General features: G+C 39.6%; 1 protein-coding gene across 7 annotated transcripts in view; it reads left to right on the top strand.

Annotated features, from left to right (window-relative positions):
- MAGI1 (membrane associated guanylate kinase, WW and PDZ domain containing 1) overlaps nt 1-12,307 on the top strand; it is a 478,937-nt gene that overhangs the window by 402,537 nt on the left and 64,093 nt on the right. For all 7 annotated transcript variants that reach the window (XM_063291537.1, XM_063291536.1, XM_063291535.1 and 4 more), the window contains exon 13: nt 6,321-6,352. In XM_063291537.1, coding sequence (XP_063147607.1) covers nt 6,321-6,352 — 32 coding nt within the window. The remainder of the gene's footprint in view (nt 1-6,320; nt 6,353-12,307) is intronic.

The raw sequence follows: 12,307 nt of genomic DNA, 5'->3' as shown, positions 1-12,307 counted from the left end.
AAAAGAATGTTATTGCTCATTAGTGTAAATAATTAAGAGCTCCTTCTTTTCCTCTTGGAAGTCATACAAATAGATACACTTTTACGGAGTAATATACCCGTTCACCCTCTTTATGCTAAAAAGTTTGTTTGCTGTTTCAGATGTCTATTTGTCTAGGGTAAAAGTGAAGTTTTATCTTTCACAGAATAAAATTGTTCCTTATTCCAAAAACCCAGAGAAGCTGGGCAATGCGTTTGGGGGATTCTAATATGACCTGTGTCTCAAGAGAAGATCCAGGAAGCCCCCATTAAGAAGTTTAGGTTTCCAGGGCGTGGAATCAGCTCAAAAATGCCAGATTTGGCTATTGATTCAGCAACTGTGGCTCTGTAAGCAAACAGAAGATCAACATATCCAATGGTTGATTCAGGACTAGTGGGTACATTTGGAATGTTTAGAACAGGGGATACCCGTTTTTGCAAAATGATTGCTCCAGGGACTTTCTCATCCATGAAATGGCAGTCATTAGGAATATCACCATTTACAAAGCACCAGTTTACCAGAATTGTGCCTGACACAGCTCTAGTTCCCCCTTTTGTAGGCTGCTCATGACTACCTCTGCATATCTTTGTTCTGGGTATGTTTTGGATGTGTAGGCGTATTTGCAAACAAAACACTAGGCTGTAGTTTCTCATCATGTCTACTTTCCAAGAAAGCTTGATTGATTGATTGATTGATTATGAAACTTCATCCTTCTTGAGATAGAGATGATTCTAAGTGATCTATATATTATATACTATATACAATTAATCAACAGTTAAAATATTGGTTATAATAAAATTATTATATACTTCCTTCCTGGCTTTGCATTCTCCACCACGTGTAATCTCTGATGCCCTTCTGCAATAAATCAGTTTTAATAAGCCTACATAATACTACAAAGGAAGCAGCCTTTGGGACAAGCTGTTCCACTTGAGAGGGACCCTCTCAGAGAATGTCCCTCTCTAAGCCACTGGACCTTTCAATATGTGAAGACTCTCAGCAGGCATTCTGTGATTTGCACAGGTGAGCTATATTTGGAACTCAGAGACGTTCTTGGAAATAGATATCACTGGAGGCTGACATTTACTTTGCAATGTGCCACTCCTGTTCTTGTAAGATTAAAATAATGTTTGAAAGGTGTAAAAGAGTCATTTGGTACAGGGAGCCCAGCAGGCTCCGATGGAAGTGTCTGTGAGCACATTGATTATAGATGTTTATTTTATTAGTTCCTGCCCTAAGGTATTTTAGGTGCTGCCAGTATGATTCACAAATCCATAAACAGCCGACTATTTTAAAAGAGAATAAGTAGTTCCATTTTAATAGATCAACAACGCTATGCAAAAAGCAAGTATTACTACAGCAAGAAGTTCCATCATTGATAGTTATTCACAATTTTGCAGACATCAAAATAATTCTAAAATACAATACAGTGATTTACAAAAATCTTGAATAGTTCGTGATTACCCTTTTCCCACAGCAACCTATGTAAACCATAACTTTAATGAATGCTGAATTTTAAACAGGATATTTTGTTTCAGATGTTTCTGATAATTAGCTTAATGTATGTGTTGTTTCCTTCATTTTAGACGGACCTCATGCATAGCACTAATTGGAAAGTGACATTTTGTGTGTGTGAAGAACATAGAGGGTATATACAGCCTCTGTATAGCCTCTGCTTTTTTGATGGGCTTTGATTTCTTTATAGAAAATTAGTGTGAATGTTTATGTCCAGTAGAGGACAGTATTCCATATTTAGATGGTTCACCTATGCCAGAAATATTAGTTTCCTATACTAGTTCCAATGAACGTCTTCCATCTCCCTCCAGTGTTATTTGGACTTATTGAGGTGTTTTTTTAAAAAATGTACAGTATAGAATAATATCCCTTATATCTTTTCTTTTTCTGCTGGACTTTTTTGTTACTCATGGTCTAGTCCAGCTTTGATGAAAGACAATACAACAATCCCTCAAGTGATAAATTAGTATCTATCTCAGAACCTGAGGTTGTAACCTAATTCCAAGATTTTACCACCATTCTGTCACAACCAATGAAGTCAGCAGTGTGAGAGTCTTCTGAACTTAGTGAATGATTAATTTATTAATTAAGGTCACCATATATCTGGATTTCCCTGGATGTATTATCTTTTTGCTCCAGGTGCACTCTGGCCAGAAACAAAAATAATCCCAAAATCTTAACCCAGGAGCAATAGCAGGTAATAAGCTGCATTTGGGTTGGGACACAGCTGGTATTTCCCAGGTGTTTCCTCTGACTTGATGCATGAAGCGGAGACAGAGACTGGCCAGTGAGCATATAAATAAAGTGGTTTAGGTCTATTTCCTGTGTTTTTACATGCAAGAGACCGATGTTGCCACAAACACTGATTGAAATGGCAGATACAGTCTTCATGACCATTCTCATAACTCAAGACAAATCTACCACTTTGCTCATCTAGATTCTCTCAAACGTTCAAGGAAATTGCACAGTCTTGTTCTCCTGGGTTCAGTGAAAACCCATCATATAGACCCAAACATATTAAGCTTTTAATTTCTCATTTGACTCCATAACTGAAATATGGTGAAAAGTCATATTGCAGCTGGTGCTTATTGCCAGATGGACTCCTACATTGTTGAGTTTCTTTTCCGAGTCGAGAGCTGCCACTACCAGATGGAAGCTCCTGCTAAGTCTAACAAGATGGAGAGAGGGGGGTGGGTTGGGGGACATGTGTGCAGTGGTGTCTATTGCTTGCCTGTTCCTGGGTTTCTGTGTGGATTTGCAATATGCACAAAGGTCTGTGCAATTCCTCTGTGTATGTTATACAAGGTGAATACAAAATCTTTATGTATTAAAGAGAGGTGGGTGGGAAATGCCTGTGAAAAGTAGAGCTTTAGACCATCCCCTGGCAGATCTTGATTCATGTGTTAGCTGGGGATTTATAGTTATTGTTACTTGTCCAATATCCAGAGGAGCCAGACTGGAGACAGCAGCTCTAGTCTAACAGGAGTTAGACTGCTTAATGAGAACTTGGTAGCCAAGAAAGCTGGCATACATATTTCTTACCAAACCTAACATGCTGCCTAGTAGTTATCTACTGCATCTGACGTTATGGTCCAGACAGAATCATTCACTATTAGAGAGGTTTACTGGTTGGTTGGTTGGTTGGTCAGTCATATTTCCTCCACAAACTGAGAACTCAATGAATTTGGGTCCTCCCCCCCTTTAAATCTGCTTCCCCTTCACCCTAGAATTTTTTCCTAATGAGGTTAAGAATTCTTGAAGTATTGAAAGAAGCCCTGTCTGTTGTTTATAAGAAAGCCTCCATCAGGGAAAACATGTCAGATACCTGGAACAGAATGTGAGACTACAAGTCAAAAGGGTTATGATTCTCTTAGGAGTGCATATGAAAAGTTAACCAAGGGTGATCTTCCCTCATTCCCCATCAATCTTTGTGGTCCCAAAGGAATGGAGTGGGATGTTATGAAGAGGCAAGACTTGGGTGTACTGAATTCAGCTGCACCCTCAGGCTTCAACGTTTTCTGTCAACTACAGCTGCTCATCTAGAAAAAGACCTCTTTAAGAGTACAGTTTAGAGATGGCTGAGTTAATGAATATGAGCTGCTGTGGATACTTTAATCTCCATTGGTAGATGCTTGGTTCTTAACATTATTATTTCCTGCTCCATGGAATGTGCTTTTCCTGATGGTTGCATCATCCAAGAATGCTAACTTAGAATAACTGAGAACCCTGGTTTATTGTTTGGAGCAGGCATTCAGGTGCCCACTGTCCAGCCACTTCCACCTCTCTGCTCCTGCAAGTGGAAGTAACCAGAAATGCACCACAATGGAAAAGAAAAGAAAAATTATTTGTATCATTATTTGGAGCCAGGGTTTTAGACTGATTTACATATCCAAGGTTCCTTGTGGAACAACAAGCTATGGTCCAGGTTCAGGCATAAAACTAAGTTGGTCTGTCCTAGCTATTTTCTGATGACCTCAGCTTGTAAAGGGACAAGAGTAAGTCGGCAGGCACCAACAGAGTTGCTCCTGAACCACACAGCAGAATTCTCAGCAATTTTGGTTCAGCATTTTGTGAGCCTGCATTGAACCCATATGCTCACTTTTCAGCAGAACTGACTTTTGTGCTTTGTATATTTAATTTGAGCTTATATACTCTTATATACTCCACCAGAGGCCAAAGAGGTAGAAACTAAGAATAGTATGTGTTTTGATGTTTCTGGCACTGAAAAGTTTGCAAATTTCATTATAATAGGGAACATATTTCTGGCTTGCTTGTTTGTCCTCTGGGGACCATCATATTTCTTGCTTTCAAGTAACCTGCCACAGGAAGGGGTTTATAAGCGTAGAACTTGACTCCTTCAGACTAATACATTTATTTATTTGTTTATCAGTTCCATATGACCCCTTGACAACTCATTAACATAAATAGGTGTTCTGAACAAAAGGATTTCTAGGGAGATGCTAGACAATGCAGTTTGAACATGCACCATGCTACTGTTTCCTAGTTACAATTATTGTCAATAGACAGTTTAGTGTCTAGAAAATGTGATGATATGGACAATATGCAGAGAAAGCAGTCCTGCTTCTAGCACTGGTGTATCAGAATTAAAAGCATTTAATTCAGTATTTGAGAGCAAGGTTGCTGTAGGCATCAGTCTAGAAACCAAGAGACCGTGAGTTCTAGTCTCACCTTAAGCACAAAGCCAGCTGGGTGACCTTGGGCCAGTCACTCCCTCTCAGCCCTAGGAAGGAAGCAATGGCAAACCACTTCTGAAAAACTTTGCCAAGAAAACTGCAGGGATTTGTCCAGGCAGTCTCCAAGAATCAGACACGATCAGACACAAATCAGTATTTATCACTGTTGATAAAGAGTATTCTGATAAAAGGGAGCCATAATGGAGAGGGCACTGCTCTACAGGATCATTAGATGACTTAGTCATGTGGATCCTAGTGGTTTATCAGCAGTAGGTCCGTATCATTTGGTGGTGGTATCTGCTACTCTTTTTTAATCAGGCATGTAATTTTATAGCATTGAGTCATCTTAATACACCGAAGAAGTAATTCTTAAAAAGGAAGGAAAGCATGTTGAGTTCCTTTACACTGTAACACTGAATGTGAGGGTATATTTCTGAAACAATCAGTTTGACCATTTGTCCACAGTAAGTTTTTCTTCTATTCCTGAATTAATTTTTTGTCTTACCTTTCTCCATCAGCTTAGGTTAGGGACCTAGTTTTCCTCTACTAGCAATCAATTCACATAAGCACGAAACTCCCATTTCCAACAGGACATGGTATTACAAAAAGTGGCAACAAGGAAAATCTCTTTATCCCATACTTTCCATTTTCTGCCAAAAAAAAAAAAAAAAAGTATGCACAGCAGTTTTAAAGGTCTGTCTACAAAATGCAAGCACCTCCTCTGGGCTTCTCCTCTGAGTTTTAAAGGGCTTTCTTATTTGCATTTTCATCCCTCCCTCTGCCCCTTAGTGATCCTTTCACCTTTCTGTATTCAGATATACTTAGTGGTGCATTCATTGTGAACCTGCTCTATTCTGTATAGCATGACTGGCTGAGAGTCTCCACATATAATGATGCAGAGTAGACTTGGCAAGAAACTTAAGGGGGTTGCCAGTAGCATCCACGTTTATAATTGACCTTGCTTTTCATTAAATGTTACCCTCCTTTGTTCTCTTGCCTTCGACTTTTGTTTCATTAAAGAAGTCTCAAATGCTTTTCCTTTAAAAAAAAATGTTTAGAAGCCTGCCTATCTATCTATCTATCTATCTATCTATCTATCTATCTATCTATCTATCATCATCTTGTTTATCCACTACCATTCCAATTGGACCATTAAATTTCACACGCCAGTTGCATCAAAAGGTAATATCCTCAGCTTAATTGTAAGCTAAATCTCTCTTAATCCAGGGGAGCATTTGAGATTCTATCCAAGTGTTCAATTTCCCAGGCCACTGAGGTCTGTGAATTTCTTTCTCCAGCCTCCAGGCTGCTGCAGCACAAGTCAGCATAGCTAATGCAGATAGATCTCCTCCCCCTCCACGCACTCTCTTTCTCTCATTTCTTTCCTCGCTCCAATTCCCCCCCCCCCCGAAAAAAAAAGCTGTGCTTTGATTCGATATGAACAGACTGGCAACTCCGATGCTCGAGCAGCATCTGACATAACTCTGCAGATGGCTATGTTCGGATGATACACCTAGGGTTTTTTTTTCCTTAAGGAAGGTAAAGATCTATGTGCTAATCCTCTCTTTTTCTCCTTGTTGCCATTTTTTACAGGATTGCCAGCCCCAAAGAAGAGTCCAAAGTCGGTAAGCACTTTTCAGCTACTAGACCTGTTTGATTATTTTTGTCTGGGGCGTGGGTGGGCGTTTCTCGAAATACAGATAAAAATAAGGTGGGAAGCTAAATCTATCTATGCAGCTGGCTCCCAACCCCTATCCCCACCTTAGGCTGTCCATTTGAAAGTTGCTGGATAACCATTTTATGGCTGCACTAATTGCTTTGCATGGCTTCTGCTGAAAGGGGGTGGGGAATGCAGGGCAGAAAGTGGTTGATGAAATTGGTGGGGGCGGGAATGCTTGCACTGAAATCAGTTTAGTAACTTACATATTTCTTCTGTTAACGTTGGGCTACCCGGGCATTTAACTTAGGCTTTAAATGCCATTGTTTTCTTTCTTTCTTTCTTTCTTTCTTTCTTTCTTTCTTTCTTTCTTTCTTTCTTTCTTTCTTTCTTTCTTTCTTTCTTTCTTTCTTTCTTTTGTGTCGAAGCTTCATCCCGCTCTAAAGATAGTATTCCCTATCAGTGGGTACAATGGTTCTGAGCCTTTTAATGTGCTATATTATGAATAATGCATTGAGGGGAAGATCTTGGAGCTGGCTGCCTAATAGAATCACCAGAGAAAATCCCTTTTTATAAATACAAAAAGGTATCACTGTAGTTTCCAGTGGCTGCATTGAGCTGCCCCAGCATTTTGCTTGTGTGAAGCAGTTTTCTTTGGATAGGAAGAGCATCCTTTATTGTTCTTGCTTGGGTTTCACAGCATACAGTACGCTGCAGGTGTGGATTTTCTTTCTCTTTTGCCTTTTTTTTTAAAGAGGGGAAAGAAGGGAGGGATCAATATTTTATTGTCCTTGCTAATCTCGTTTCTTTGCGGAGCAGTTACCTGGTTGACGTGTTAGCTAATAGTGTTGAGGTGATTGCAGAGAAGTCTAATTAAAACAGGCGATGTTGCAGACCTTTGCATGCAGACCCAGAGGAATAATATAAATTACATTGGTTTTATAGGGAGTTAGCTTCTGCAGGAGGAAAGTTTTCCCGTTTGTTGGAAGATGGGTAAGGAAGCAGACAGGGTGATCTCCCGCCATCCGGTTTTTGGAAGGGAGAGAAGGAGAGTGTTGCAGTCAGAAGAGATTCTGCAAACTTTGCAGATGGCTCCTTCTAGGGCTCCACGCAATGAAGCCCCATCTTTGAGCGAAAAACAGGGGAGATGAGCTGAAATCCCCTACTAGTCTTACCGTAACTTTGCTCAATGAAAAGCTGGCCCTGATATAATGAATGTGCTTTGCCTTGGCTTAATCCTGTGCTGATTAAAGTCACACGTCCTCAGGCCTCTACTATTATCAGTGTGCTTTAACATTTGTGAGGCAGACAAGCACAATTTGGACTTAGTCTCAGATCCCACATATTCTGGGTTTAATTTTGTGTCACAGTCAGCAGAAGATTTAACCTTTGGTGTGCAAAATGTAGAAAAGCATATCAGATTTGCGGGGGGGGGGGGAGCGGAAATGGTAGCCCCTCCTGCCTCCTCTCCCCTTATCTCACCATCCCTGGAATTAAGTAAAAACTGATGAATGGATTCAAAAGTTTGGTGTGAGATAGCAAGCAGTCTTCTCCCCTCACTTAAGTTATAGAACACCTCCTTTACTAATCTGGAGATTGTACCCACTGCCTACCTTGTGAGTGGCTCAAGAAATTAGTAAGAAGCTTCAAAATCTTCTGTATGGAATTCAGATCCATTTAGAGAGGATTTGGATAATTCTCCTGGGTGAACAAAAAGATTGTTTACAAACAGCTGTCATTCTAGAGCACCTTCTTTTTTCATTCATCCCCCTTTCCATCTGTCTCAAGAGTCAATTCTTTTCATAAAGGGAAAAGGAGTCTTGGAATGTTGCATTGCTGAAAGCATATGCCACACCTCCTTTTTTCATTTCCTTCAGAAGAAGGAAATTCTTTGCAAAATCTAATTTCAATTTTTTTTTAAAAGAGCTTTCAAATGGGGCAGTAGTTCAATAATATAATCCTGATTTGTGTGTGTGTGTGTGTATGTGTGTGTGTGTTTTAATAACAACAGTGCTATACCTAAAGGTATCGTTTTGCTGGTAGCAAGAAGCAGAAACATGAGAACTCAGGATATTATTCTTTATGTCACCAGAGATGAAATCAGTCACAACATTGTAATTTGGGCCAACAGGGATTTTTTAAAAAATTAGGGGGAATTAGAAGTATATGCTTTATGAATCCACATTGCTAATGCTTGAAGCAGTTTTCTATAGACATGTAATGATCTATCCCTCTCCCTCCACATGGGAATTTTCTGCATTTTCTAAAATATTTTCAGTGGTTGCTGTTATTGGGTGTAACCTACTTGTTGACAGCTTTCCAGGGGGACAGAACCCCCTTGCCCTTGAAGTCCCCAGCAGCTACTTACATGGTCTGACAGTTGTGTTTCTTTTCCCCTTCTACCTTTCTAGTTTTGTTTCCAAGAGTCCCTTAAACACTAATTGTTTCTTGGTCAATAATAGATTAGCTGCTGTTCTGTGAGCAACATGCAGCTACCTCGCATGACTTTTTAAAAAATGTTTTCCTGTTGTTTAAATTAGCAAACCTTTGCTTTCCCAATCAGTTATACTATGTGGACAATAACTCCAGACCGGACATCATCATGTTAACATTTTATTCTGCATTGGTCGAGTCCCACCTTGAGTACTTGTGCTCAGAGAATGGCAAGGAGTATGATCAGGGGACTAAAAACTAAGTTCTATGAAGAGAGATTGAAAGAGCTGAAATGTTTAGCCTTGAGAAGGAAAGACTGAGCAGGATAGGATAGCACTCTTCAAGGACCTGAGAGACAGGGTCACACAGGTCAAAATCCTTTCTCTGTCATCCCAGAAGGCCAGGCATGGAATTTAAGCTGCAAGAAGGCAGATTGCAGTTGAAGTTCCTAACAGTAAGAGCAATTTGATCGTGGAATGAATTGCTCAGAGAGGTGGGGAGCTTCCCATCACTGGATGTCTTCAATGCTTTAGTTTGGTTTCCAGCACTGAGCAGGGAGTTGGGCTCAATGGCCTAAAAGGCCACTACACTCTATGATATCTAAACCCATTGATAAGGGTAAAGAGTAAGGAAGATGACCTTGATGGAGATATGCAGAAGCTGTTGTCTAGGCAAAAGGGGCTGAACCATTTTAAGGTCCAGAACACCCAGGTAACAGTTAGAAGTGGCTCAGGCAGATGCCTCCATAATTCACTGAACTATAAGAATGAAGAGGAGGTACAACAAAACCAGACTTGTAAGGTTCTATTATAGCCAGTCTCAACAGAAGTAGTTTTTGCCTTCCTGTGGAGTTGATTTCATGGTCTGGTCTACCTACTGAGGTTGATAGTAGGAGCAGTTTTCCTCAGGATTGTTCAAGCAGATGATCACCATATTACATCTCTTCATAAATATGATGGGAATATGATGGGAGTTGTCATCTAAACCAAACTGAATGCATCAGCTTGTGAAAAGCAAATAGACATAGCTTTTTATAAATACAAAAGTGTATCATTGTAGGAGGAAAGTCATGTTAATCTGCAGTGGCAAAAAATCAGGAGGAGTTTGGTAGCACATTTTCCAACTAACAAATTTTATTAAAAGGCATAAGCTTTCATGAGCTGCAGCTCACTTCATCAGATGCCCCACGTTCAGATATTCATATTCATAATCATTTATCACATAAAAATATAGCAGGTTAACATTGCTTACCAAATGGCATGAAGATACCTTACATCACTATGACAAATAGGGAGTCTCTGTAACTGCTGACAGGTGGTAATGCTATGTGATACAAATGTATATGCAGAATGAGTAAGGGCAATCATTTTGCCAGGTGAGTCAGATAAACATTGGTAATATTGCTTCCAGATCTATGATAAGGATCAGTAGAGAGAGGATGTTGTTACTAGTGGAGAGATCAGAAGGCAAGTCCAAAGAAAGGTTACATGGAAAATAGAAGTTCCCACAGAAATCCTGGTACCTCAGTTCTCTTTACTGCTCTGAATCTGCTGCCATCACTGATTTGGAATAGTCTTCTGCCACTTGGCAAGGCTTTAGGAAGCTTGTGAATGAAGAGTTAACCTCATCTCCATCATAAGTTCAGTGATAATAAAAGCACCATAACTACTAATGAATGTTGTAATCTGGATGCCTTCCAGATGTTTGGGCTCCTTCCTGATTCCATAATTTCTATTTAAAAAGTGTTTGCTGGTTGGGAATTTTGGAAGGCATCAGCTTGGAGAAAGCTGGAAAAGCTCTTGTCTCATGGGATAGTTAAAATGGTGAAGACATATAATGCTGATGGAATTCTGTAAGTTGCATTTATGCTCATGTTTTTAACACTGGAAATGTCTTGGAAACCGAAGCAGTCTAACAGACTTGCAGGTACCATGGAAATACACTTCCACCTTTTTTCTCAAGGACACCAACTTCTGAAGGCTACTTCCCATTTATTTATTCGATACTGTACATTTCTTACTTCAGATTAAATGAAATCGCAATATTGATTTCACTTTTCTTTTCATAGTATGTAGGCGTTTTTAGAACACAGACCAGTGCCAGTTGAGAAGCAAAACATCTAATAATTTCCATCTTCATGGCATGGGCAAGCTCTTTCTGTAAATATTTGTGAAAGTGTTGTATGAATTATTTTTCATATTTTTTCATTATAAGAGCTACCCGGAAAATGTACATACGTGGGAGGGCCAATGAGCCAATATAACTTGCCAGATAACCAAATGATGCTGATGCATTTGGCTGCCTTTCTTGTCCCAGACAAATAAATGTGACCAGAGCCAAGATCACTGCAGCCGCTCCAGCAAGTGGGACGGTGTGGCATTTAGAATGAAAGCACCAAAGTACTGAAGTTAAGGAAAAACATAGGATTGTAATAAGACATTGCATCCTTTTGGGCAAAAAATAGCATTTCAAGAAGGTTGCCCACTATTAAAGATACATCTAGATTCTCATAAGCAACAGAAATGAGCTTGGAAGGTGGTTTCCTTCTCACCAAGCCCAATAGTCTACCTCTTGCTGTTATGACATTTACCATGCGACCCTCATTCAAATCTCATTTTCAGTCTAGGTGCAATCACTGGCACAGTTAATATGTTCATCCTTTTAGTCTTTTTTTACTGCTTGGCTGGATGGAACTTTTCTGAACAGCGTAATACAGAGCATCAAAATATCAAGCAGGTTCTTCTTTAGTCTTAAGAATAGAACGTCTTATAACACCCTAAAGACTATCACATTTATTATTGCATACTCTTTCCTGGATCATTTGATCAAATTCTTTAAGCTAATTGTAGACCTGGAGCATGGTTTCAGTTTACATATAGCACAATCATTAGAGATTTGGCTGCAATTTATTTCAGTTAAAATTGCTGGCACTCAAATACGTAAAACAAAAACAGCACATGACAGTAGTTTAATATCAACAGACTGTGTAAAACGTCATGTTTCAGTCAAAGAATTTTACTGGGGCTTCACATTTACTTCTGGAAAACAACTGAACCACTCCCAGAATGATGCATCTGGACAAAACCAAGAGAATTCTGGGGAACACTAGAATATCACTCAACAGGAATATTTTTCGGCACACAATTAATTCTGTGCACTTGCATAACATCAGAGTAAAACATTGCATTTCCAAATTAACATTAAAAGATGACATTCCCTCTCTTCATGGTATAGTCATAGTGTCCCTTTGCATTCTTCTGTGCTCTCTGTGGTAGACAGCTGTCAATGTCTTGAGACCTCCAGGTAGCCCCCATTATTTCAAAAGGAAAGCAGTAGGCAAAGATAACTGGCAGCTGCCTAGTGCTGGAATACTTGAATAGTGCAACTCACTTGTAAAACAAAGTGAAGTATCAGTCTTGAGAATATTTTTGGTTGGAGAGAGAGAATGGAACATAGGCTCCTCCCATTTCTGCCTCTATGACTTCGGAAA

The sequence above is a fragment of the Candoia aspera genome, chromosome 2 (genome assembly GCF_035149785.1).
Source record: "Candoia aspera isolate rCanAsp1 chromosome 2, rCanAsp1.hap2, whole genome shotgun sequence".
Lineage (NCBI taxonomy): Eukaryota > Metazoa > Chordata > Lepidosauria > Squamata > Boidae > Candoia > Candoia aspera.
This window is presented reverse-complemented; position numbering and strand designations above follow the sequence as displayed.